This window comes from Rissa tridactyla, chromosome 7, assembly GCF_028500815.1.
Source record: "Rissa tridactyla isolate bRisTri1 chromosome 7, bRisTri1.patW.cur.20221130, whole genome shotgun sequence".
NCBI lineage: Eukaryota > Metazoa > Chordata > Aves > Charadriiformes > Laridae > Rissa > Rissa tridactyla.
Window position 1 is genome coordinate 26,506,628 of NC_071472.1, and position 26,131 is coordinate 26,532,758.

At 42.4% G+C, this 26,131-nt stretch overlaps 2 protein-coding genes across 13 annotated transcripts in view; both read right to left on the minus strand.

Annotated features, from left to right (window-relative positions):
* The window catches only part of CHN1 (chimerin 1), a 108,592-nt gene extending 103,262 nt beyond the window's left edge, over window positions 1-5,330 (minus strand). For both annotated transcript variants that reach the window (XM_054209106.1, XM_054209105.1), the window contains exon 1: window positions 5,277-5,330. In XM_054209106.1, the coding sequence (XP_054065081.1) occupies window positions 5,277-5,295 (19 nt within the window). In that variant the 5' untranslated portion in view covers window positions 5,296-5,330. The remainder of the gene's footprint in view (window positions 1-5,276) is intronic.
* A 17,403-nt stretch (window positions 5,331-22,733) lies between these two features.
* ATF2 (activating transcription factor 2) overlaps window positions 22,734-26,131 on the minus strand; it is a 50,329-nt gene continuing 46,931 nt past the window's right edge. For all 11 annotated transcript variants that reach the window (XM_054207750.1, XM_054207743.1, XM_054207747.1 and 8 more), the window contains one exon: window positions 22,734-25,405. In XM_054207750.1, coding sequence (XP_054063725.1) covers window positions 25,179-25,405 — 227 coding nt within the window. In that variant the 3' untranslated portion in view covers window positions 22,734-25,178. The remainder of the gene's footprint in view (window positions 25,406-26,131) is intronic.

Below are 26,131 nucleotides of genomic sequence, written 5' to 3' on the forward strand. Positions count from 1 at the left end.
AATGACTTCTATGCAGTATGACACCAGAGCTTGCAGCTGTGGAAAGTAATTCTGTTAAGTGGGCAAATTAATATTTGCGTGCTCTTTCAACAATGTATGGACACCTGAAATGGAGGTATAATTGGTTTCTTTGTCATATTCTTGCTGCCTGTAGCAGTGTATCGCTTGTTTCTTTTCATCTAGTATTTTCCCTATAAATTTCTCTAAAAACCGCCCTTGTTCATCATCTCCTTAAATAACCGTATCTGTCATGCTGACTACAGCTCTGTCTCTAGTCCCATTCATCTGTAGCCACTCATCAGAGTGCAAGCACTTCAAAGATTAAAAGAGAATTGCTTCACTTCTCATTTCTTAACCACCAATATTCAGGAGGGTGAGTTTTCATCCATTCCCACGCTCTGAGCAAGAAAGCAAGAGCATGGATAACTAATGACAAGTAAGTCCATGAAGATCTCTCCTGGCTGTTTTGAAATGTCTTCCTTTGTTCACACAAGAGAGTTGATGAGCAAACAGCTGCACAGAAATGGAATTCATAAAACATAAGGACAGCTCATAAGCGCTAAAACATAACATAAAACTATCTTTCTTTCAAGTACAGTGCTCACTTTCTTTATACACTTCCCAGGACATTCAAAGACACAAGTAAACAGCAGTAGCAATGGGATAACTTAACACTTCCCCTCCTTTTTCCTCTACATTGTTTGTTATCTTTCCCACACTTGAGTCATCCAAGTGGAATGACAGCACGCACCTCAGCCGTGTCACTGTGAGATCTCACAGCTTAGGGTATTAACAGATGGGCGCTCAGAAGTCTAGCCATAGCAACATAACTGATTGTTCTTCCTGTCTCTACGAAACTGCTACCCCTCACAGGGATTCAGCAGAGCAGAATCAGTGGGCATCCTCAGCTGCTTCCCTGCTAAACCTCCCTGAAGTTGCACCGGGGGAGGTTTAGACTGGATATTCGGAAAAATTTTTACACTGAAAGGGTTATTAAGCGTTGGAACAGGCTGCCCAGGGAAGTGCTTGAGGGACCATCCCTGGAGGTATTTAAAGGATGGGTAGACACAGTGCTTAGAGATATGGTTTAGTGATGGTTTTTGTCAGTGTTAGGTTGATGGTTGGACTGGATGATCTGAAAGGTCCCTTCCAACCTTGGCCATTCTATGATTCTAAGTGGCTTCAGCCCAGCTTCACAAAGGCTGGGCATGAAGCCACTGGACTTTGTGCTGAAACAGCAGAGAAAAGACACCAGCTTATACGCTATGCCAGCTGCTGCAGCAGGGAGAAAGAAATGGTTAGAGAGGAAAAAAAAAGAGGCTACACCTGCAATCACCACAACCTTTTGTAAGGGAACGTGAATCTCCTGTAGGATGAAAAACAGCACTAGAATTGGACATCCACTCAAGTTCCTAACATTTATACAGACCAGGTGTGAAAATCTGCACTGTTTTGTGGACAAAGACATTTTTAGAATCCCTGACAACTCTTGGTAGGCAATTTACGAATATGGATATCAAATTTATCACATCTATTATTTGTGACAAACAACAGAATCAGGCAGCATTTTCTTTTTTGCTTCTCATATATTGACTGTCTTCCAGTCTTCTGCTGATGTGGATCTGCTTTCCTCTGTTAGATCAAACCTGGACTCTAAGTGCTTGGCTACTACAACACAAACTCAATATACTGTTAAAACCCTACTTCTACTGGTATCACAAAATGCCATGTCACATATGGGTGACCACCTATGGTCACAACAGGCCATTTCTGACACCATGATTTTGCGTAACTATGAATCCTGTTGCGATAACACTTTTCCCTGAAGTAGCCAGCGTGCTTGGTAAGTAACAGTGTGTTTCCAGTCAACAACTTCCATGCTCTCCCACCTCCGATTGCTTCCAAGAGGGGCTGCTCTTACTCTCCATCTCTGTGGAGCAGCTGACCTCCTCTCCCTCATAACCCACACCACACACTCATCAGCTGGTGTACCACTGCGCTCTGGGAACAGGGGCAGCTCCCTACCACCTTCCATACAGCCAACACTCAGCACAGGATACCTTGGAAGATCATGACGGGGAGAACATGACAAGATGACGAAAAGAATTTTAAAATAACTAAGACTGAGAAAGTGAAGAGTCTTAATGTTTTCCTCCTTTGTGCTTTAATGTTTCATCATAATCTGGACAATAAGCTGTAACTGAAAAGGAATAAGAAGCCAGGAGACACATACAGCCCAAGGGTAACAGCCTGTTTCTGTAGCAGAAAAATGCTGCTGATACACCAGAAGATCTTTTCTCCAGCCAACTTTCCAAAGAGTGCAAACTGCAGTTAGTGCTCCAGTGCTCTGTGGTGCTGCTTTGAGGACAGCGGCAAAGGAGTTACTGTTCCAACAGGAACCGGAAAATCCCGACCACTCTGGCAAGTAGAAAAAAATAAGACATACCTGACCTTTCAACTGCCTGATAACTGCGTGTCCGTTTTAATACGGAATTCACAACAACATCACCCGGATCTTTATTCCTCTCCCCTTTTAGTACAGTCTTTGGACTATGCACCGAAATAGCCATAAAACAGTATCAAGAGCATGGAGAAAGCATGTTATGACATTTCCTATCCCTCTCCTCTTTCTTGCTGTGCTCACACACACACGCACTCATTGAAAGGGACGCAGCAAACTTGGTGGATTTTCCTCCCCAAGCTGACATGGCAATTTATCTCAAGTTTTGCATGCTTTGTAGCACATCCTATTAGAAGCAGCCCTGGAATGTGTAAAATTTGGTTCAGTGTGATATACCATTATGGGTTAGAAAAAAAAAAAAAAGCAATATTGAACCTAGAATTTATGTGACTAAGCAGAACAAAAGCAAACATCTCCCTCAGCACCTGTTTGCTCAAGACAGTTCTACAAGATAGGTGTGAATTTAAAAAAGTACAATTATAGCTGCTTATTCCCTCAAAACAGATACAATCATTCTGGCACATTTATTCTGCCTTTCTCCAGATTTGCTCATGTTGCTTTGGTAGGGGCTCACATTGAAATACATTAAAAAACACTCTTTTGTGAGTTATATTTTTAATGCGTTACTACGGGTCAGCCGTGGTGCAGTAACTGAAAATGCAACTATCCACAGGCTGCCAAAAATCAAGATAGAGGCTGAATGCTGCTCTTGAAGTTCAAAGCAAGCATGTTGTGGTCCGTCTTTGTTACATGCTAGGAGACAGTGTGGCAAGCTACCTCAGCTCAGAGGACACACAGCAACGCATTAAGGTGTTGTAACTCAACCATAAGTTAATCACAACCTCATCTGCAAACACATTGTGCATTTTCTGCATTTCCCCAACTCCCACTCCCACCCTTGCGTTCACAGTTTAAGATGTACTCTAAAGCTTTCGCATTTACAAAAGGCACCACATTCATTTGTTGACACACATTAGCCTTATTTGTTGCATTGTTTTATCATCACTTTGCGTTTCCTTAAAAGGGTGAAACCTTGAGGCTTTACCCTTGGCAAGATATTATTTAAAACCTACACACAGCAGGGCAGCCCACTCTATCTTCTCTTTGCTCATTATCTTCTACATGTATCAATGTCACTTACTCTAACAACAGTGATAGCACACAAAAACACTTAATTCAATTCACTTTGTAATGCAAATTTATATTAATAGAAAAATGTCATTACATTGATAGAATACATGTGAATTAAAAAAGAATCATGTAAGTTTCAAAAAAACCAGGTACCTGACTTAGCAATGCCATTTTATTTAAAAGCTGAAATTAAAATATTTTTAATTTTTGCAGCCAAAGATTGTAATGACACATAAACTACCCACCATGGAAAAAGTGTGTATTTGCAATAGCCTAAAAATTTGGTTTTTGGTTAAGGACAACTACAATATATACCTTGAGTGTCCGTGTAACAACTTACACCTTTTCTTAACAAGCTGAAGTTACAACGATATAACGTAATATGCACAATAGGCTATTTTACAAAAGCCAGTCTGCCATTTGAGCACTCTCTGTGTTCACTTGTGCTCCTAAATTAAAGAATTTAATGCCCACCCTGCGACTAACAATGTGCAGGGCCCCTGTACCTGCACCGGCTCCTCCTGAAATCCAGGGGTTCACATGAACCAAGTAACAAGATCAGGCCTACAATGACGGAGACGGTTTACTCCACTTGAACTATGATTTACAACCTTCTGCATCCTGAAAAACTCAGGCAGGAAATATAAATTTAGGTGACAGCACTGTAGCTAAATCCAATACCGCATAGATTTTATCTACGGAGAACTATTTTGCAACATGTGCTAAACTTGTTTTCAGACAAGGCTTAATATGCCACAATAACATAACAGGTGTCAAATTTTATGAAAACCCAGGAGACAGTTTTTAGTCTTTTAAGAAATTGTACCAGCCCACGAACCACAAGATGAATGAAAACAAATTATCTGTTTACACAGGAAGTAAAATCCACAGTCTTAACGCTACAAATAGACTTCCTATCATCACTTAAACCTATTCACTAGAAATTACTCCCAGTGCATGAGCTTCTTAGGAGAAAGAGTATCCCGATTATCCTCTTAATTCTGTACTGATGTTAGTCACGCTAATTTCTGCTTTCCTTTGCATTGTTGCATTTACCTAATGATGCTAGAAGCAGTCTGTAGATTCTCTTTTTTTTTTTTCCCTCCCTATTGTAAAATTAAGCATATTAAAGCATAAGCAAGCTTAATAACGTTACTTAAGGGAACCCACATGTTCAACAGTTAAAACTACAGTTTTCACACGCTGGTTCCCGCTACGCCGTCTCCAGCTGTGAACCCAACCAACACTCACAGCCGCCCGAAACCCTCCTTTCAGGAATTCGGGATATTAAACACAATTATAGACACGCATCTGACCGCTACTGACAATTAAAAGCCCCGTACCCCAGGAGAGCTGGGGGATGTGTGTGGGGGGGGTTCCCTCACCGGCCAGCTCACGGCTTGGCCGCTCTTCTCCTCAGGCGACCCGGCCGGGGGCGGGGGGGTCTTGCTGAGGCACCGTAACTTTTATTCCCCGATCGCTCCTCGCAGCCCGAGCCCACGCCGCGGCCGGTACCGGGGGTTGCCTACGGGGCGCGTTATTCCCCCCCACCCTCCCCGCCCCGCCGGGCGCCGGCCCTGCGGCAGCCCCTCCGGGCCCGACGCCCACGCCCAGGCGCTGCCGTGCGGCAGACAATGGGGGCCGGCAGCCCCGCGCCCGCCGGGCTGAGGCGGCGGTTACTCACCGAACAAGGTCAGAGCCATCGCGGCAGCGGTGGCGGCGGCGGCGGCGGGGCGGGCCCGGGGGGCGGCGGGGGGGGCTAGCCGGCCGGCGCGGGGCTGGCATTGGCGCGGCGGCTCCGGCATCAGCGGCGGGGCGCGCCTGCGAACACAAGTTGGGCGCCGGGCTGTCAGGGGCGCCCGGCGGCACCGGCGACCGCGGGGCGGGGCGGCGGAGGGGAGGGTAGGGCCCAGGGTGAGGAGGAGAAGGAGAAGGTGGGGGGGGGACGACGACAACCGGGGACGCGCGGTAGCGGCGGGGAGCTCCCCGCTCCCGCCTCCCCCCCACTCCCCGCCCGCGCTCACGCTGCGGCCCGCCGCCTCGGGGAGCCATCTTGCGCCGCCACACGACCCGCCTTCCTCCCGCCGCAGCCGGCGGGACGGTTCCCATGGCAACGCGGCCGGCCCGCCGAGGGCACAAAGGGAAGCGGCGTCCCCTCATGCGGGGCGGCCGCCCCGGCTCCCCCGGCCGCCGGAGGGGACGGCGGCCCTGGCCAACCCCTCCGCCATCCCCTCACAGCGCCCGGCCCGGCCCGGCCCTCGGGCACCCGCCGGGGCCGTCCCTGGCGACCCCTCTCCCCTGAGGAGATTCTCTGTGGAAAACAGCCCGGCAGCGCCGGCCTGAGCCTCTTCAGGGCTGCGCCCACCCGGTACGGGGAGGGGAGCCGGCGGTCTTGTGAGAAAGAGGACTTTTTTTTTTTTTTTTTTTTTCAAAGCGGGAAGAAAATTTCCACTTAAACGCCAGCAAGCACGGAGAGAGCAAAAACTGGGGAATTCCCCCCCTCAAAATGTTTCTGTGCAAGAAATTTCAGCCAGCCCAGCCACCCTCATTTTTCACTGCCCAGGACTGTAAATTTCAGAGCTAAAAGCGTTTAATTGAAGAGGCAGCGTTGTGCCTGCTGTAACTCATTTTACACAGTTTGCATTTTTAACCTGAAAACGGGTATTTAAAGCAGAGGTTGGTTAGCACTCAGCAGATTCTGCCCAGCACACGCAGGATGATCACACCCGCCTTGTTTGGGGATACAGTAGTTTTTCACTCGCAAGTATTACTTCACCTCTCACATGCAAGCTGTATCTTCTGAGGATGCAAATCCAGCCTGGGCACGATCGACACAAACTGTTTACTCAAATTTAATCCATTACAGCTGTGCAAATCCACAGCTGTCAGCAGACGTTTCGCAGACAGCGGCCAGGGCAAGCGGATGGTGCAGGTGGCGTTAGGAGCATCACACAGCCTGTCCCACCCTCGCTCGGGCCACTGTGGTGGCTACCGCAGAAGGTGCTAGGTGTTCCACACACGGGTTTTGCTGTAGGACGCTCTGAAGGAGGAAGAGCACATCCGTAGGCTGCATCTACAGCCGCTGCAATTAGTGGTTCCTGTTGTGTGAAGGCAGCTCCGGGTCGGCGCGTACATAAAATGCGTTTTCTTTCAACAGTGCAGCTAGAACATAAAGGTCTGTCTGAAAAAAAAAAAAAAAGGGGTGTTTCATGTATTCAGTTGCACGTGGGTTTTCATACTCTGAATTCTACCTAGTTTTTTTTGTGGAGAACAAAAGGGGAAGAAAGATTGTGTGGGAAAGTTTTCAATATCTTTAAATCTTGTTTAATACAAGAAAAACATGGGGGTTTGTTATGCCTGTAAAATATTTCAAAGCATAGAATTTTTACGTTGATATATTTTGCTTAGTGTGCAAAGTTAAAAAAAATAAACATTTTATCCCAGAGTGATCATTTCCTCCATTTTATTCCTTCCCAAATGAATTCTAGCATGATGGACCTGATTTTACACAACATTTTCATTTTGCACGTATGAAGTGCAGGAGTTTATGGAGCAGCGGGACTACTGAGAAATAGTATTTTAATAGCAAGACTAAAAGAAGATTAAAAATAGATGAAAAATTGTTTGGAAAAAAGCAGCACAAAAAAAAATCTTTGCCATTCTGCCTACGTGATTTGAGCTTTGTGTGCGTGGAGTGTTTTGCTTTACTTTTTTGGAAATAAGTTGGATCTTCGTACAGATTTTTTTTCCTTACATTTCCTGGAATTAAATCGCAAGCTTTCACTCCAACTTCCTTCAATTAAATAGCCAGCTTTTACTCTTCCACTACTCCAGAATCTTTGTTGCTATCTACTGAACTGCATGTTTACATTGGAAATGTTTTCCTGTCCAGAGAAAGTAACACTATTTTTCATAACAGGCATTATCAATACTAGAGTTGTTCAGATCAGTCTGAGCAATTTGATTCTTCATTTCAATTGTCTAATAATGCCTTTGCATTAAATGCAGTTACGGCTAAAACCTAGGGAAGTGTGTTGGCTGTTTCACAGTTAGTTACTAGAGTCGTACTTCACCGTGCCAGGAAGAGTTCTGCAGCTGATCTGAGTTTTCAAAAACCAAATTGAGCTCAATCATTATTTCTAATTAGATTATGTGCTTGGTTCGGGAGGATGTTTTGGCCCATGCTCCAGCAGCCTGCAGGGAACAGCCGCAGCTTTTGGAACGGCTTCACCGGCAGGCTGGTACCCAGAGCTCCCGATGTGCCCTCACAGGTGTTGGCACAAGAAACCTGCTGGGGGTGACAAGGAGAGTGGCCGTACACTGTATGTACCATCTTACCCGATGGCAACGCTGGCTTTTACAGAGGCTGGTAGCCTTCACACAGCAGGAAGAAATCAAAAGTGCGAATCAGGAAAAAAATTAGTCCGAAGTTCACTAGGTGAAGGTCCCTTCCCCCACACCCTGCTTTTTGAATGGACCTAAACTCCTCATGGCAATTTCTGTTTAACAACATCATTATCTTAAAATTACATAGTGCCTTATCAGGCCAGCACATCTTAGCGCACCAGCAATAACAATGATTTAACTACAACTCTGGGAATTTCGTTAGAAGGGAGCTGGAGCTCACCGTCCCCTTGTGCAGGGGCGAGGGGAGGAAACAGGGATGCTCCGGAGCAACCAGCACAAAGCTAGAAGGGCTGTTCCTTCGGAGAGACCCCAGCTCCTGCGGTTCCTCTTTTGCAGGGGAGAGCACAAAAGAGGATCCTGTTTTGCGCCACCAAGGTAGTTTGCTATTGATTTAAACGCCAGGAAGGGTGAGCTCGGTGTCTTGTTCCCCTGGCACTTTAGCCCTTGAAAAGCCTTCCTTTTCAAAATCGTTAGCATCACATTCTATAGAAAAAGCATAATTACACCTGGTAGGTGTACTTTAAGAATAAAGTCTCCAGAAGATAGATATATGTGTGTGTGTAACGTGCAATTTTCTGGCCTGCTTTTTGTCCTTTAGTTAGTTTCTTGCCCTGTCTCTCAAGTCTCCATAAATACTGCAGCCAGTTATTACTGCTTCATTCTTCATGTAAAAATTTCAATACTGGGATTTGGGTTTGGTTTCCAGCATTTAGGGTTGGTTTTTTTGGCCTCTCTCCTTTTGCCCCCTCGCTCTGGGTGCTGAGCACCGCGGGGGCGGTGGCCCATTTTCCCCACAGGCCTTTCTTTGATCCGTCACCTTGTCTGAGGGTCTGGTACAAAATTGCTCCTAATTACCTGACATTTATCCTTGAAACCTTAACTAATTCACTAATCATACAGTGATAAATGAGATTTTTAAAATTAATCACTGACATTTTTAAAGATTTATACACAACTGTAAAGAAAGTTTCCTAGCTAGTAAATATAATGTTGTGTGAAGAAAAAAAAAAACACATAAATTAAAGCTGTCCTGTATTAATGTGAAACAGTAAAAGTGAAGACACGGTGAGATGTTACCTGATGAATAGGGGTAGCATCTTATCACAGTTACTGTCTTCCTGCAACATACCCCCTTGGCAGCAGGAAAACAGCACCATAGAAGCCTTGTCACGTGCAAACTTTAATTTAGCTTCTAATGTGTAATTGCTGGGAGTTTGTGGGGCAGGTGGGAAGTGGGGGGGCGGCTGCCTTACTGAGTTTATGCTATTTGCAATGGAACCTTTACTCCTTGAAAAACAGCAAGGCAGATTTCTACCACTTGCTCAGTAAGATAAATTCAATTTTTCTATCTAATTTAAAAGTCATCAATAAAAAGTTTAAAGACTGACTCCCAAGCTTGCTAGTTAAAATTAATGTTTATATAGATGACAGCTATTTGAACGTAACATCAAGCCTGTCACCAAACCCAGAATTGTCATTGCACATTACCAGCATTTTAGATAATCTTTCTCCCTTTGATGAGAGAACTGGCATTTGAGCTTGTCTTTCGGACGCTGTTGTTGTTCATTATTAATGGCAAAGTCGTTTAAACGCAATATTACGCAAGGCTGTACAGGCATAGAGGGAGACAGAATCCCAGCATCAAGTACAGCAGCCATGAACAACCTCTGTAAACCAGACATAACCGGTGTTTTACTGAAATCTATGCTAGTCTGTAGGTTGTGGTGATAATTGTTTGGGTTTTTTCCTTTTATCTGCAGGATATAGACGAGCAAAGTAACAGTTACTAGGAGGAATTTGCATGTTGAATTTGACAATCATTGCCAAAGAATGTGAGATACGTGTTACAGATCCCCCATACCTTCTGTTTTAAATCACAGCTACCACATTATAAGCTCACATTTGGCATCCTATCCTGATCACAGGAATTGCACAATATCCCGTAACAACTTAGAGTGGTTTAATACACAGTAGGTGATGCACATCAGTGGAAGGGAAAATGGGCTTAACGCGCCTGCCTTTGGCTCTCTGGGTTGTGAAAAAGCGTTTAACAGACAGAAGTGACAACGACAACCTTTAGAGCTAGATTTTTTTTTTCTGGTTACACTAGAAGCAAATGCCACAAGATCTAAGGGGAAGCAGCAAAATCTTAATTTTAAAACTAAACTAAAACTATTTGCTTAACATCTAAACAATTAGCTGTGTTTGGACTGATGTTATGAGACATCATGCCATTTTTGAGTGAAACTGCATCAAAGGAAAAAAGCTCCCTCTTGCCTATGTCTCCTGAGCAAAGTCCTTTCTAAACTAATTCTTAAGGACTTTTACATTATGGCTCCCACTTAATTGGATTTCCGAGATGCGCATAAATGTGATGAGAATTACGTAATGAACAGGTACTGTAGATAGGGTATAGTAGATGCTATCTGTGTGTCTTGGAAAAATCACACAAAAATCTTTGATGTCATTTCCATTAAAAAGAAAACCTGCACCTGAATTACTCTTCCTCGCCAGTTTTTCCCATGCAACAGATAAAACCAGCAGCACTTTCCAAGAATGTCCACCATTGCCCCCCCTCAGTGACATGTCAGCTCTAACACTGCTGGCATAAGTAGGCTGGAGAACAGAAAAAGCTGGACTCAATTCATCTGAAGTACGCTTTCTTGTGCTCTGAATTAGGTGACTACTTTCAGGTTCTCCGACAGGTATCCTGCCCTGTCCTTCACGTCAAGAACTACCTCAATTCCTATTTTCCTCCAAGCTTTCACCTTTACCTTATTATTTGTTTAATAAACATTGACAAACTCCTCTAATTCTTTCAAAGAAGTTTACAGGTACTTCCAGCACTACAATTGTGCCGAGGAAGGGCTGGTCTTACTGTTTCCCACAAATCTAAGGATGGAGGCTGGAAAAGGATTAGGAAATTGTGCACTATATAGAAAGGGAAAATACAGAGTGATTTCTTTTATAATCACTACCACGTACATTTTTAGACTTGGCCAAAACTAAGTGAGCCGTATCTTCCGTGAGGGTGTGAGCTCCCTGAGGGTGCGAGCATGCAGACAAGGTGCTGGTCACCCTAATGCTGGTGCTCAGCGTGTTGGGGTTGATGCTGGCACTCAGAGCTTTCCTCTCGCAACAGGTTCCGGGTGATGTTTAGAACAAGCAATATCAAAATAGGTGAGTGACCAAACTGCTTATAACTGCAAAAGGGGCGTGATTATTTGCAGCTGGTCTGAATATGCTTTAATACCAGACTTTGTATGAGCTTCCTTATCTCCCCTGTGCACACTTACTAACATATCCCATCAGCAGAGACTTCTAATGCAAGATCAGTTATTAATAAAATTATTAAATTCTTAGGAAATTTCAAAATGGCTTACGCTTTTGTTCAAATGTAAGAACTACATACTCGAAGTTATATTTTTGAGAGTCCTGCATATGAAACACAATATGGTTTTGATTGCTTGTTTTATTAAGTGAAATGAACAGGCTAATTAAAGAAATTCCAGGAAGTTTCTGCTTTCTGTCTCCTAGGGACCAGCCTCAAGTGTCAAAGGAGATAATACCGATGGCTATAAAACACCCAAGTGTGTTTATACTGGCTGTAAAATGCAGCTTATAGCTTCTATTTAACTTTCATAATATTTTCTTTTTACACCATGCTTAGAAATACATATTAAGGCATTAGTGCTTGTATATATTTGAAAAAAAAATTGGTAATTGGAAGTTAAAAAACAGAAGGCAAGCCATTGGCAAAATAGTCTTAGGAATAAAATGTTATGAGTAGAATTTAATCTATGAACACTAAAAGAAAGCTAAGAACAAGCTAGCCATCAAAAAAATTAATCTGCACGATAGTTCTAGTTCTGACTTCCAAAATGTCTTTAACCCTGAGCAGATGATCTCTTACTTCAAGCCATAAGCTGTGCCACAGAATTGGAGGTGGTTCTTCATGCAATCAATTGAGTCTTCCGGATCCTCCTCTAGATCCACTGGATCCCTCTCTCTAGATCCACTGGATGGCTTTGAAGAATTGCTAGAGAAATTAAACCTTCTCATAAGCAACCCAAACCTGCAATCCTCAAATGTTATATAGAACCTCCACAAAAGAGACTCTTTCTGTACTAGCTCTTCTTTGATTTGCAGGTTTTATTCCCAGTACCAGCTGAAAAGCTCTGTCTACTCTTTTACTGCTTTAAGACAACATTCTTAAGTTGCACATTCTTAGCAGAATTATTTAATTTTTCTAATACCGGGGCCCTAAAAGTGATTTCTACTTATTAGAGAAGCCAATGTATCTGTTACTGAAGCCATTCAAAAATAATTAAAAAAATGTTTTTAATGAGGGTATTAGTTACCTCACGCAACTTGCTTCTCAGAGTTGCATCTTCTAGGATACTTAGGGTTCTTCAAAAGAATGTCCAAGTTTTAGAGCACATGAAACATTTAAAGGTATTTTAAAGCTCAATAACGTGCTTTATATCAACACGGGTGTATAGGTCCTGGTAAGACAAACTGCATCAAAGTTGAATTTTACGTGATAGTTTAGAAAGTGGACTATATGAATAAGAAGTGAACTTTGGAAACGTTCTGAGAATTCCTTGATGTATAAATATATGCAATCTAGTTATCAAGTGCCTTTGTACAATGAACTTAATCTCCTGAAGATGCTTTTATGTCCAAGTCTCAAAGTGTCGAGACAGCAGAAGCACTGGATAGCTAATTTGCAGTTCAACGAATCTCTGAGCAAGGTGGGCTTTCTTCCACCAGGAAAACTTTTGAGAGCGATTATAAAACCTTCCAAACGGAGCGAGGAAGCACACACAGTAGTGGTACCTTTCCGCTTTACTGCACTTAGCCCAGCTAACGCCGTGAGCCAGCAGGTAACAGCAGCAGGGCGCAAAAAGCAGCATCAAATAACATTGGAAATACCTTTCCAGACCAGCATTAGCTCTTCAGGGTTGCAAAGAGATGACATTAACCAAAGCAACTTCAAAGAGCTGAAGGAGATTAAAGTTTTTCCTCTTAATGATTCTGAAGTGTTATTGAAGGGATCAATAGCTTTTCCTGTTAAACAAACTGTTTATATCAAGTATTCCTGGAGAGGAAATAAGATGATCTTGGAAGTAACAGTGGGATTTAATTAGGATTTGAGATTTTCACTGTTCATTAATTGATCTGCCCGTCTCACAACAGTTTTAGTGAACGATAAATTTACAACAGTAAGATTCCTTATGAGAGGACAAAATTAGCTGATCCCTTCTGAGCCCTTTTATCTGTGCCAAAAAGCATAACTTATTATGTGGTCCCCAGAGAGAGAAATTTCTCATTTCTGTACCTGATGTCACTGTTTTTTTCTGGGGGAGAAGGGGAGAGGAAAGGAAGAAAAAAGTATTATTTTCCCTTCCTTTAATAATAAAATAAGTACGTCCTGTGGTTGCGCATGTTTTACTTATTGTTAACCAAGACACGTGGAAAGCCCCTCGAGAAAGCAAAACTAAATTAGCAGATATCCAGGTCCTAAATTGACAATGCCAGAGACAATTACTAAGACTTGGTGGCTTTTCAGCTGTGCGTGCAGCAGTTTTATTTTAAACAAAATCAGAGATCACACAACCGATCTTGCACTCTGACTTGCACGTCACCACACCAGCCTCAGAGCTGGAATTCAACCTCACGCCTTCAATTGTAAACTCACGCAGTCCCCAATCCGATATATGGGAAACTAATTCCTGGTTTAGTCCTCCCAAAATTCAGATCCTAGTGGTTTTCTACACACAGTAGAGATGCGATACCAATGCTTTCAGCCTGTACAAACACGACAACGTCAGAATTCAGTTTATCTGCAGCAACAAGTCACTGATAAGGGGAGCAGATTCTGAAAAGGTTTGTTTGTTTTTTTTTTTTCCCTTAAACCCCAGTAAGTCAAGGAAATACATGTTGTAAAGATCCAACCCAGCAAAGCTCTTGGGCCAACGCTGTACAGTGGTGCCTGAGCAGGGGGACCCAGCCCTCACCATTTCAGCAGGGGCTGCGGCAAAGTTTCTACTGCCAAGTTGCTGCTTGTCCTTAAAAAACAGCTTCTTTGGGCCACCAAGGGAAAACTGCTCTCCTTTCTGCTCCCAGATGGATATATATTTTAAGAAGAATGTGTCTTAAACTTTGTCCCATGTTTTAAAGGAACATGGGACAAAGAAATCCAATTAGCTTATTCTCTGAGCATGTCAAAATAAAAGCATTAATCTAGATTATCATGTTATACAGCATTAAAATGTTTCCTTTTTATAGCATATAAACATTACCCATATAAAAAAATTACAAGTAACATTGCCCGTGCTCTGTCCAGTTCTTTGAAGGAATGAAGAACATTGTGTAGGCTCTATGTACTGATTGACTTACATTTGTGTTCAGCTTGATAGCTTCAGAAAACACAAAGTTTGGATGGATCATTACTGATCAGATTGTTTTCACTGTTCTTTCCCCTTTATTCCAAGGTTGGATCGCATGGACGTTTGCTCTTCAGGTTTCTTTTCTTTCCTGTGCACGCAACAGAACACCTTCCTTCTGACAGCGAAGAATCATATCCTCTGCAGAGCATCCTGCTGTATCTGACAGGATACCTGAGAGGCAGATGCAGCCAAACACCTGCAAGACCACAGTTGTTACTTGGAGAAAAGCACTATTCTAGCGCTATTTAAGAAACTGTCCCAGATCTAGGGATTTCCTCATGTATTTTTAGGTAGGACAAACAAGACAGATTTCTTGACGCTTTTCAGACTGCATTTGCCAGCGCTCCGCAAGCTCTGTTCTGCCTACCTAAACGTGCTTCCATGGCAATTTACTCCCACCTAAACCAGTGCTGCTCCAGTCCTGGTTCTGCTCCCTCTTCCTTTGCAGCTGCGCTGGCGTTGCCCGATGCCATGGCCTGGGGACGTGACCAGCAGTGTCCCCGAGGGCTGGATGAGTGCTGGAGTGCCGGTGCTGGCATCCCAGTAAGAGCAGTGAGCCCACAGCAGCGTCAGCTCTCCAGTGACCCTCTTGGTGAGCTGTGCTGGGGGTGCCCTCCTGAATCAGACTCCTTAGTCTGCCGCAGTTTACTTCAAATATCACACAAGACAAGAATCAAAATGAAGGATTTCTTTATCCATTCACAAACTCCTTCACAGCCCACCAAACTGCGGCCAGGCCATCTTCATCGACTTCTATAACGACATCGCCAGGGCAGATGATTAGATTCTGCAGAATACCTGTCAGAGACCCTTGGTTTAATTACAGCCCTGGCGACCGCTGCTGCGGGCGTCTTGCAGTGGAACAGGGTAACACAGACCGGCAGATGGAGAAATTCAAATCGCACATGGAAAAAGCACACCCGTAAACAACAACAACAACAAAACCCCCTATCACAACGGTGTGAAAAACCATTGACACACGAAACACTGCGGAGCCCTCTTCGGTCAGCTGTGTTTGTGAAGCGGGAGTGCCTCCGTCAGTGGGCTCAAGTCACACGCACGGGGTGACTGCTGTCTCCTATCCCCGCTTTACATTCATTAATAAATTGAAATATAATTACAGGGGGCGTTTTATTGTGTGTTATTGCTGTACAAGCAAAGTGTTATGCTGCTCCAGGAGCCAGTTCACGGCAGTTACTTTTTCAGGAGTCTATTCTAGAGGCCAAATTTTAGTTTTGATTTTTTTTCTTTTTTTCCTCCTCTTCTCTCAAGAGCTTAATGTGCCGTAAAATGTAGAATATCAGGAAAAAAAAAATATAAAAACTTTATCAATGTAAAGAATGTATTTGCTCCAGATAATCAGCAGTTACCACTAGATGGCATTTCGTTCCTGAGAAATTAGGGACTCCCAGGTTTCGAATTACTTGTTACAGGCAGCAAAGAACAGTAGGAAATGGAATTACTTACCTCTTTCGGTTAATAATTTATTATCCATTGTCTTGTATAAGCAAGACATCACTAACACAAGACACTTTTACTTGCAGATTTATAAATCTCCTTTATTTAACTCTTCAGCCCTCTGCTCAGGAGGGGGGGGTTTAAGCTGTAGTCAGCGCTTCCCAAAAATCTTTCCACGTTTTCAAATGAAAGACGAAAGTAGGCCAGTTCGGACTTTGAGCATGCCGTGGAAACCTGCCAAAAATGCCTTGCTCCAGTAACTGTACATAGTATTTCCTGTGTTATTTTTTGGATAAACCCTTAATACAGATTGCAGCACCAAAAATAATTCCCGTTGGGAAACAGAGCGGTTACAACTTGATTATTGTGAAAAAATAATTTCATAATACTTTGCGCCACTTCACTTTAATTTCAGCTTGTACAAGCTCTGGTGTACAAGACGACGTTTCCTTTCTAAACCTTTGCAGGGTACGACGAATGGTACCCAGCGGTGCAATGAAGTTCTGCTGGGCTCACCCTGGGCTGACACGTAGGTACCTTCTTTAACGTCCATAAGCCTCTCAATATCAGATTATAACGAAGCAAGAGGATTTCCCTTACTCTGCAGCAAAGTGGGAGACTGAGAAGTGAACTGTTAACTTTTTTCCTTAAAAAAAAAGACTAGAGTGCAGTTAACTCTCACTTGCAGAAAGTCAAAACACCTTCAATAAGTGCACTTCATTTAATTTTGCATGTATGCAGCTACACACAAGGCTATAAGGAAGTTTTTTTCATTAGATCATCCTAAATACTGCTGCTCTGAGCACGTAGCAGCCTGTTTAACAGTTCAATACAGCAAAATTCAGCAAGCAGAATATTGACATAACTTCATTTCCCACTGGAATTCTGAAAGAAAAAAAAAAGACAGAACCCAAAAGGTATTCCAGGTATGGGCTTTGAAAAACAACTAAGCTTTTTGAGTTATACAAAACCGCATACCAGCACTTTCAAAGTGTTTTTTAATATATACCCGAGGTACCTGAAGGCTGGGTCTCACACCAAGGTCTCTTGGCTCGTACGGGGCTGGGCTGGGCTGGCAGCGGCGGTGGGGGCTGCTGGGACCTGCGGGCGAGGGGCTGCACGGCTGTTGGTAGGTTAGACCAACTATCCACATCTTTCGGGGTGGAGGCTTATGGCCGCGCTCAAATACCTCATGAATACTAATAGCATCCATCTCTGAGCGCCTGAAGAGTAAAATTGAGAAAATGTTCAGGAAAAAAGCTTCCCTGCTTAGACTAAGCTACTGTAAGGCTTCAGGTGTGACAGCGGCTTCCGAGGGGTGACTTTGGGCCTTAGAAAGAAACACAATGTCGAGTTAGAAGAAAAAACTCAGGTTTTCTTTGGCTAAATGGCATTTACCGACAGAAGCACTGATGGTGATTAACAGCTGGCTAAGTCAGATCCTGCTCTCGTATTTGCTTGGGGAGGCCTCATTATAGAAGGAAGCCAACTTCCCTAGGGTAAAATTAATCTTCACCTCTTCATAAAACACCCACAAGTTTCTTTGAAATTGTTGCTGAAGGAAAGCTGCTTGGGTTTAAGTCAAATATTTTAAAAAAAAAATGTAGTACTGCAAAATTTTAAGTGGGTTTGTATTGATTTAGTAGCTATACGTATGCACATTATTTTTTTTTTTTTTTAAATTTTGCTTAGTCGTATTCTCCAGCAACACGAATGGGACTGAAATAAATCGATAGATGTGGCAAACCAAAACTTTAATATCGTGAAAAGTTTGTGTTTGTCACAATCTGGCTCGGCCAAAGTGGTGGTGTTTTCTAGGTAGACAAGCCCGCAGGATTGTATGCACCCCGACCAACACGCCCGGCCTATTACGAAGGGCAGTTACATTAAGCAGGGGGCCGTGGTGTGTGCCCTTATCCCATCGGTGAAAAGCAACACCAAAAAAATCTAAAGTGGATGTGAAATTATAAGAGCAGGTAAAGATCACACATCTCTTTCCCGAAACAAAATGATGTTGCCAGATCTTTGGAACAAGGAAAAGGCCGGAGTTTATAACAAACTGGTACTTATGGTTTAAAGAGGGCGCAGGGGGGAAGCATCCAAGTCAGCGTTAACGTGTTTCCATCCCAAGGAAGCCGATGCTGCGCGCTATGAAGGGCAGAAGTGACAAAAACTATGCTGACAACTCGGGAAGAGCATTCCAGTTGTGTCATAGCTGGAAATGGAGCCCTAAAAGCTCTATGGCCAGCAGCCTTCTCACACAGCACTCGAGAGAGTGGTGTAGAACTTACAGAAGAAACAAAAAAGACTTAAGTCCTACTAGAATCGGAGCTCTAAAAAGTTTGGGTGAGCCATTAGAGACGGCATAAAAAAATCTTTTATATATTCACATATATGTGAAAGTCATAAATTATGAACTTACTAGCTTGAGATTCATTAAATATTCAACAAATGATCAAGTGTTCAAAGTGTTCCTGTCACCCAGTGAAATATACAGCATCTGTTTGGCATTTACAAGGATTATCTATTTTTTCAGCAAAAATCATTAGCCCTGTAAAGCAATTCTGCTGAAAGGGAGGACAGAAAACAAGAAAACTGAAATATTAGCCTTTCACTTGTTTTGAAATCATAAGCACGCTGACTATAAAGTTTGTTGGCGTTTTATAGACAACTGGAATGACTGTACTATACATTATATCGCCTTTAAGAGTATCTTCCTCAGCACGCAGTCAGGGATAACAGGATGTTTATACCACTTACCTCCAGTGAGAACAAAACATTTCTAACACCACTGTAAACATTTTGAAGAAATAGATCATCGCGGAACACGTCTTTGTGTCAGAGAAAAGGGCTGGCACAACTGAGATGTGACATGCAGCACCTTCTTGTTCCGAGGGAATAGCGGGCAAATGGTGCGGACTTTTTGCCCCCCCTCTCCATTTCATTGTCTCAATTTATTCAAGAAGAGTGTGGCCGGCAGGTGGAGGGAGGTCATCCTCCCCCTCTGCTCTGCCCTGGTGAGGCCACATCTGGAGCACTGTGTCCAGTTCTGGGCTCCCCGGTTCAAGAAGGACAGGGAACTGCTGGAGAGGGGACAGCAAAGGGCCACCGAGATGATGAGGGGACTGGAACACCTCTCTTATGAAGAAAGGCTGAGGGATTTGGGTCTTTTTAGTCTGGAAAAAAGACAACTGAGGGGGATCTTGTCAATGCTTATAAATACTGAAAGGGTGGGTGTCAGGAGGATGGGGCCAGGCTCTTTTCAGTGGTGCCCGGCAACAGGACAAGGGGTAACGGGCACAAACTTGAACAGAGGGAGTTCCACCTCAACATGAGGAGGAACTTCTTTACTCTGAGGGTGGCAGAGCCCTGGCACAGGCTGCCCAGAGAGGTGGTGGAATCTCTGGAGACATTCGAACCCCACCTGGACGTGTTCCTGTGCAACCTGCTCTGGGTGACCCTGCTCTGGCAGGGGGTTGGACTAGATGATCTCCAGAGATCCCTTCCAACCCCTGCCAGTCTGTGATTCAGAAAGGCAATTTATTTTGTTTGTTGCTAAAGCAGAGGGCATGTTCTCTCTTTACTCGTCTCCCTTTTCCCCTGAATAGGATCCTAGATGTAGGACGTGGATGTAATTTCTCATTTTATTTTTAAGCATAAACAAATGAGTAGGCTTTTTGAAGTCATTCAGTTTCTAAAAGGCATCAGTCCAGTGATTTATCAAGGACAATATTTTCGGTTCAGGCTGACTAAAGAGCAACAGGCCTCACCCCCTGTGGTGAACCTGAGGGCTGGAAAGCTCCTGGCTGGCGTACGAGGGAGCAAAGGTGCCTTGGAAAAGTATTTCACAGAGTCACGGGACATCAGGGGTTGGAAGGGACCTTCAGAGATCATCTAGTCCAACCCCCTGCCAGAGCAGGGTCACTCAGAGCAGGTTGCACAGGTGTCTTCAAGGTTTCAAAGGTGGTTTCAAAACCAGAAATGCAAGATAACCAAAGTACAGAATGAGGTACCAGAGCTAAAATGAAGACATCTATCTTCTCTGTACTATTGACTAGCAGCCAACCCCTTTGCCCTCTAATGGTCTCAAACAAGTGATTCAAGTTAAAGGGAGGGAAATACTCTTTATGTACCATGCCAATACGAGCTTGCAGTGAAACAAGAGCAGGGACTTTTTAGGCAATGGAAAAAAAACCCCCAACCTTTAACTTTTGTCTTAGGGTGGCTGAACGCACCCATCAGACTGGCATTCAATGCACCTGGGGACAGACGGTATTCAATGGGGTTGTAATAGCTCATGTTTGTACTTTGATATATTAAGCTCGCCCTGGGCAAGAGCTACGTGAGGAAAACCTGGTTATACCTGCCATTCCGCTCCTCCCAAATCTATTCCTGAAGCTCGTCTCCTCAGCCTCCGCTGCCAGAGCTCCTGAAGCTACACCGCGCTTCGCCTTTAAACTCGGCAATTGTAAGCCGGGGTATCACTGCTGTCCAGAGCGGTTACAGACACTGCCCGCCCCCTCCCCTGTTCTTAATACCAATAGCAGACGCAAACAGAAGATCCCAGAAGCACAAATCCTTTTCTTTGCTTCAAGCCGTATGGTACTTTTTATGCTTGTAACCGTTTCCAATCGATTTATGCAGCTCAAGCTACTACTCCTTTAGATAGGGATTAAAAACAACAAATGTACTCGCATAAACGTTTCACAACGCTTTTCAGACTAAGTATTCAATCCCAAGTAAAATTCTAAGTAGTTTATTTAAAATTTTAAGAACCTTCTCTCCCCTTCCTCAAAAATGAACAGGGAAAAAAAGTGCTCGGAACAACATACATCATCATGATAAAAACGGCAATAGAAGAGGGAGAGAGACTTTGAGCAAGGTTTAAAATAATTACACGAATTGGATCAAGTTTACGTGTCTTGTTAGTCTGTTGGCAGCCCCGTAGTTAGACAATAGCTAACCCCACACCCAGGCAGGTAGAAACTCTCTTTGGAGAGAGATGGACTTCGCAGAATTAAGCCACCAGCGAACAACCCGCACTCAGGAGCTCTGCAGAACATCCATCATGAAATTTTTTGCAACACTAAAAACTCCATGCTGGAGATTCAGGACGTCCTTCCAGACCTAAATATGTATTCTGAAATGTATCTTGTTCTAGGAAGATGTAAATGCCAAGATTTCATAAGCTTCTCGTATCTATTTTAGCTGAAGAGGACAAGATACACGGTGTGCAGGAATTCCTTTCCTAAGTTATTGAAAGGACAGTTAACGCAACCAAAAAGGAAGCAATGTGCAAAAAGAAGAAATTCCACACTAAATATATACGTGCTTTCAGGGGCTCAGAGAAAAATATTTTGAAGAGGAAGAAAGCAAAGAACAAGAAAGATCGTGATCTTAAATTCCATGAAGAAAAAAAAAAAGTCATTAAAACCTAAAATTAAGATTTAAAGGACAGGAGACTTACTATTAAAGAATATAAAACTTTGAAAATCCAAATTATTTCATGATAGTGTCATCTGGACCTACCCTACAGTGTTATACAAGACATGGGTTAAATAAACCATACCTCTGTTCCTGCTGATGCACCGGTTAAAAATGAACGTAAAGGAAAAAAGGCTGCTGTAAGCCCATCTCGCGCTGGCTGTTCTGCAATGTAAATGAGCGCAGTTCTAATTATGTCTCTACTGAGGGAAGCAACAGGCGGCACATAAATGCAAACAACCTTCATTAGACGCATTGTCATGAGTATATTAATCATGTCAAGAAGCATTGCTGAAGTTTCCTTCAGCGCAATTTAACCTACCTTACTTTATTAGGATGCACTTAATTTCGCTATGTTTTCTCCTCATTATCATTTATGATGACCAATTAAAATGTTTGTGTCTGTCTCCCAGCAAAATTACTTCTGTAATTCCGGTAGCTGAAATCACAACTCATCCAACACTTCTGTCATCTCGTTCCATCACGGCAACCTCTTTCTTTGCCCAGCCTCTACTGGCATTTTAAAGAAAAAAGCTGACAGGGATTGGATAGTTAGATATAAACCTGGGTCTTTTTACAGTGCAGACATTAAAAAGCGGGTTGGTTCCCGCCCGCCACGTGCCCTGTTATACAGCCTTCGTGTTTTTTTCCTTGGAGTGACAGGCATAACTCCTAAATCAGAACGCAATGAAGCAACAGCGGCCTCGGGCGTTATCCTCACACTGGGCTCCGAGTTGTGTGCAGTTTAATTGCCTTTGATCAACGCACACAATAAATGCAAATACGCAGAGACTTTACCTTTTTAGTTTCCTCCAAAGCCTCCGTATCAGGGTTCCGTCACAAGCTTTTCAAACGATGATACGACAGAACGCGCCACTCCATGTTTCCGACATTCATAGAAGAGTCTAAAAATCCAATGTGAGGGTGTATTTTTTTTCCCCAGCCTTTCACAACACAACTGCCAGCGGTTCATCCAACCATCCCTGTTATTTCCTGGCTTCGTGTACATTAAGATATCTGGAAGTTAGCTGGAAATTCTGATTACGCAGAGCACTTTTGCCGCGGAACTCAGGGCAACCAGAAATGGCTGAGCAACGCCTGGGACCCACAAGGGATGTTTATCAACCCTTTATCTGCTCCTGGAACTAAGGACACAAGGCTCCTTCCTCAGAAGCTATTTCCTAAAGAACCGTATGGTATGTGGTCTTATTTACATAACACTACTTTGACATTAAGGTAACGACTTCCAGAAAAACGCTGATAAATTGCAAGGGTGAAGAAATAAGTCTGAAGCCAGCGCTGCCTTTTAGAACAATTATAATTTCATTAAAATAGGAACATAACTTAAAGATAGATTTTTATTCTCTTTGATGATTTACTCATGCAAACTGCACATAAAAGAAAAACGGTACAGTTTGTGAAAACATGGCAAATGTAAAGACCCGAAATGCTCAGTACAGAAGTAGTGTGACATACGTCTCAAAACAGAACCCATGGTAGTACGACTAAGAACTTTTCTCTATTTGCCCAACACAGATTTTAATGGTTCTTTTTCCAGCCCCACTGTTAAATTCATTAACTGTTTACACATCTCCTATACACTTATGTAGACTTATTTTACAAGTGCGACAGATTTGTTATAAAAAACCCTCCACTTATATAAATATGATTTAAAAGCCTTTGTGTTTAGGAGAGCAAATTATAGCATAATCCATGAGGCCTTAGCTAGCCCACCAAAACTACAATGAAGTGACTGTATAGCTTTCGTGCAGAATTCACATTTTGTGCCTTTGCAATTAATTTTCTTCTCACGAGAGGTCCACTGTATTTCACCACCCTGGAAACGTTCAAGAACTGTTACAGCTTTTTATCTTGAAACTGGGAAAGTAAGACTTTTAAACACATGAGGTCATCAACTCAACTTTCTTAGTTTTAAAATACAAAATATTTAGAATCCCTATTATTTTCATGCTTAAAGCCCTGCAATGATACATATATGACTTAGATACTTCTTTTTCCAGTTTTCGTTATAGCGTGGTTGTATATATATTGTAGAAATTATGGTTTTCCCGTGGATCAATTACATTTTTAGATTTAAAACTGAATCAAATAGAAACTTGATGGCACCGACACTTAAAAACACAGAGTATAGTGTGGAGAAGGAAGAGCAAATGAACTACACAACCCATTATAAATGCATTAAATCTTTGTTATATACATAATGGAATCCTGCTTTACTGCCAGTTGCTACTATGCATCTGTTTTTGCTATTATACAAAGTTTCCGACTTGAAAGCACACATCTACTTTTTTTTTTTTTAAACAACTTAATCTATTGTAAAATATTGTACTGTATTTTGAACATGAGTACAGAATCAAAATAGATAATGGCACATTTAAAAAAAACTCAATATCCTACAGATGATTGGATAGTGAGAAAAAAGTGTACCTACAATCATCTCATCAGAAACAAACTACATCATGGAATGTTAGTTATCCAAGTTCGCACAGTAAATAACATTTTAAAACTGCAATCACCTATCAGCCAGCATCACATTGAAGGCATCTTTAAACATTCAAGCAAAAGACTGCTGGCGTTAACTACTGAACCATTCTCACGCACACACCACACACACCACATTATAATTACATTGTTTCCAAGATACGGTAGATACTGATTATTTTTTTTTTTTTTTATCCCACAAGAAAGGTATCAAAATTTTTGCTACTAAAAGATGACAGTGCTTACACAAGAATTAAGTACAAGTTAGCTTGCAAATACAAGACAATGACAAAAAAAAGTCTTGAGTTGTCTGAAGAAGGATTTTAGGCTTTTCTGGCATCCAAAACCATGCGTAAACTCCTCAGTCTGCGACTCAAAAATCCACAAAATATCAACCTACTTTGGAATACTAAGTATTCCGTATTTGATAACCCTGTATTTTACAATATGCTTACTGGTTTCAGCCTAGCAACACTGAGTAGTTATAGATATCTCTTCTGACTGGAGAAATAAAGCTCTCCTCCCCCCAGAATGAAAAGTGTTGGAGGGAAAAAAAAAAACCAAAACCAAACCCACCTGACATCAATTTAAAATAAAAAAATCAAATCTATTTAGTAATGATCCTCATCTAGGATAGGTATGTGCATAAGAGTACTGTATCTCATATACTGTACTGGCCCTATTACACAAATTAAAAACCCCAACAGTTAAAAAGCCAACCAAAATGCTATACAGAAAACAACCCAAACATTTTTCTCCCAAATGTTCTTCCTCTCATAATGTGCAAAACAACAAAAAGGCAAAAAGACTAAAAGCAAATTTACTGTTACTGTCTTTCTCTTGCCTAGTGCTTTATGACCTTGCTCACGTTACAAAGTCAATAGGGACTATGCAGAACTTTGGTATAAAAATGACACATAATATTACTATCACAGTCTTGGGGATGACCTTTAGTAATTCACCCCAATGTTTGCTGAAATAATATCAAATTAAAAAAATGAAATAAACCACATTGTACTGTACACACACTTTACACATTAAGCACAAAAAAAATAACTAGTTAAACTAATACTTAAAAAAAAAAAAAGTCTTTTGCAAAGAGACTAGAACTGGTGTTCTGTCTCATCTTCACCTGCCAATTGTTAAAGCCAAATTTAAGTTGGATTTTTAAAAATGAATAATTTTAAGCTACAATTTCTCCTAGATGGAGACTGGTCTTTTGTTGATTTCCCTTTAAAGTCACAAATGTGTATCTAAGAAACTGAAGCAACGCAAGTTTTTAATCAACTTCCTGAAGGCTGCGACTGGGAGGGAGGCGCGATGACGATCTGGGAAAGCACCGGCTCCGTGCTCTGGTCCGCCATCTGGGTGAGAACCGAGGTGGCCACGGCTTCTGCCTTGGAAGTTGAGCTAACGCCATTGGAAGTGCTGACAGAACTGTGCTGAATCGCCTCCGTGTGGGGACTGCTTGGCACTGATATGTCTTCCGAACTGTCGTCTTTATCTGCAGCTGAGGAAGAAAAATTATTATTTTTTTTTTTTCCTCCAGAACACACACCAACACATCCCAGGTAACACCAATCATACCCTAAAAAAGTAAAATTCATGGTTTAGCACAGCACAAATTACAAAACAATCTTATTTTTTTAACGAAAATACTACTTTGCAAGCAAAAAAATATGGACCACAATACAGAACATTCAGGAAACATTTTCACATCTTCAAAAGTCAAGATTAAAAATTGTTGGATCTACTGCCTAATACATCAGCTGGTTGGTACCACACCTAATTCTAACGATGAATGCTCACGTCAGTAAGAATCATAGAACAGAATCATAGCATGTGTTGGGTTGGAAGGGACCTCTAAAGGCCATCTAGTCCAACCCCCCTGCAGTAAGCAGGGACATCTTCAACTAGATCAGGTTGCTCAGAGCCTCATCAAGCCTGGCCTCGAATGTCTCCAGGGATGGGACCTCCACCACCTCTCTGGGCAACCTGTGCCAGTGTCTCACCACCCTCGTTGTAAAGAACTTCTTCCTAAAGTTTCCTATAAGCACTACTTACAGATTAAAAATGCTACCGGATCTCTTGGTGCTATGTGAATGGGCTTTAGATTTTTAACACACGCCATTTCCTGCATTTACTTAGTAATGAAACAAGAACAATTCTACCTTCAGTAGTTAATCCTTGTGATTGTGAATATGATATCTGAAAAAAATATTATTTACACCACTAT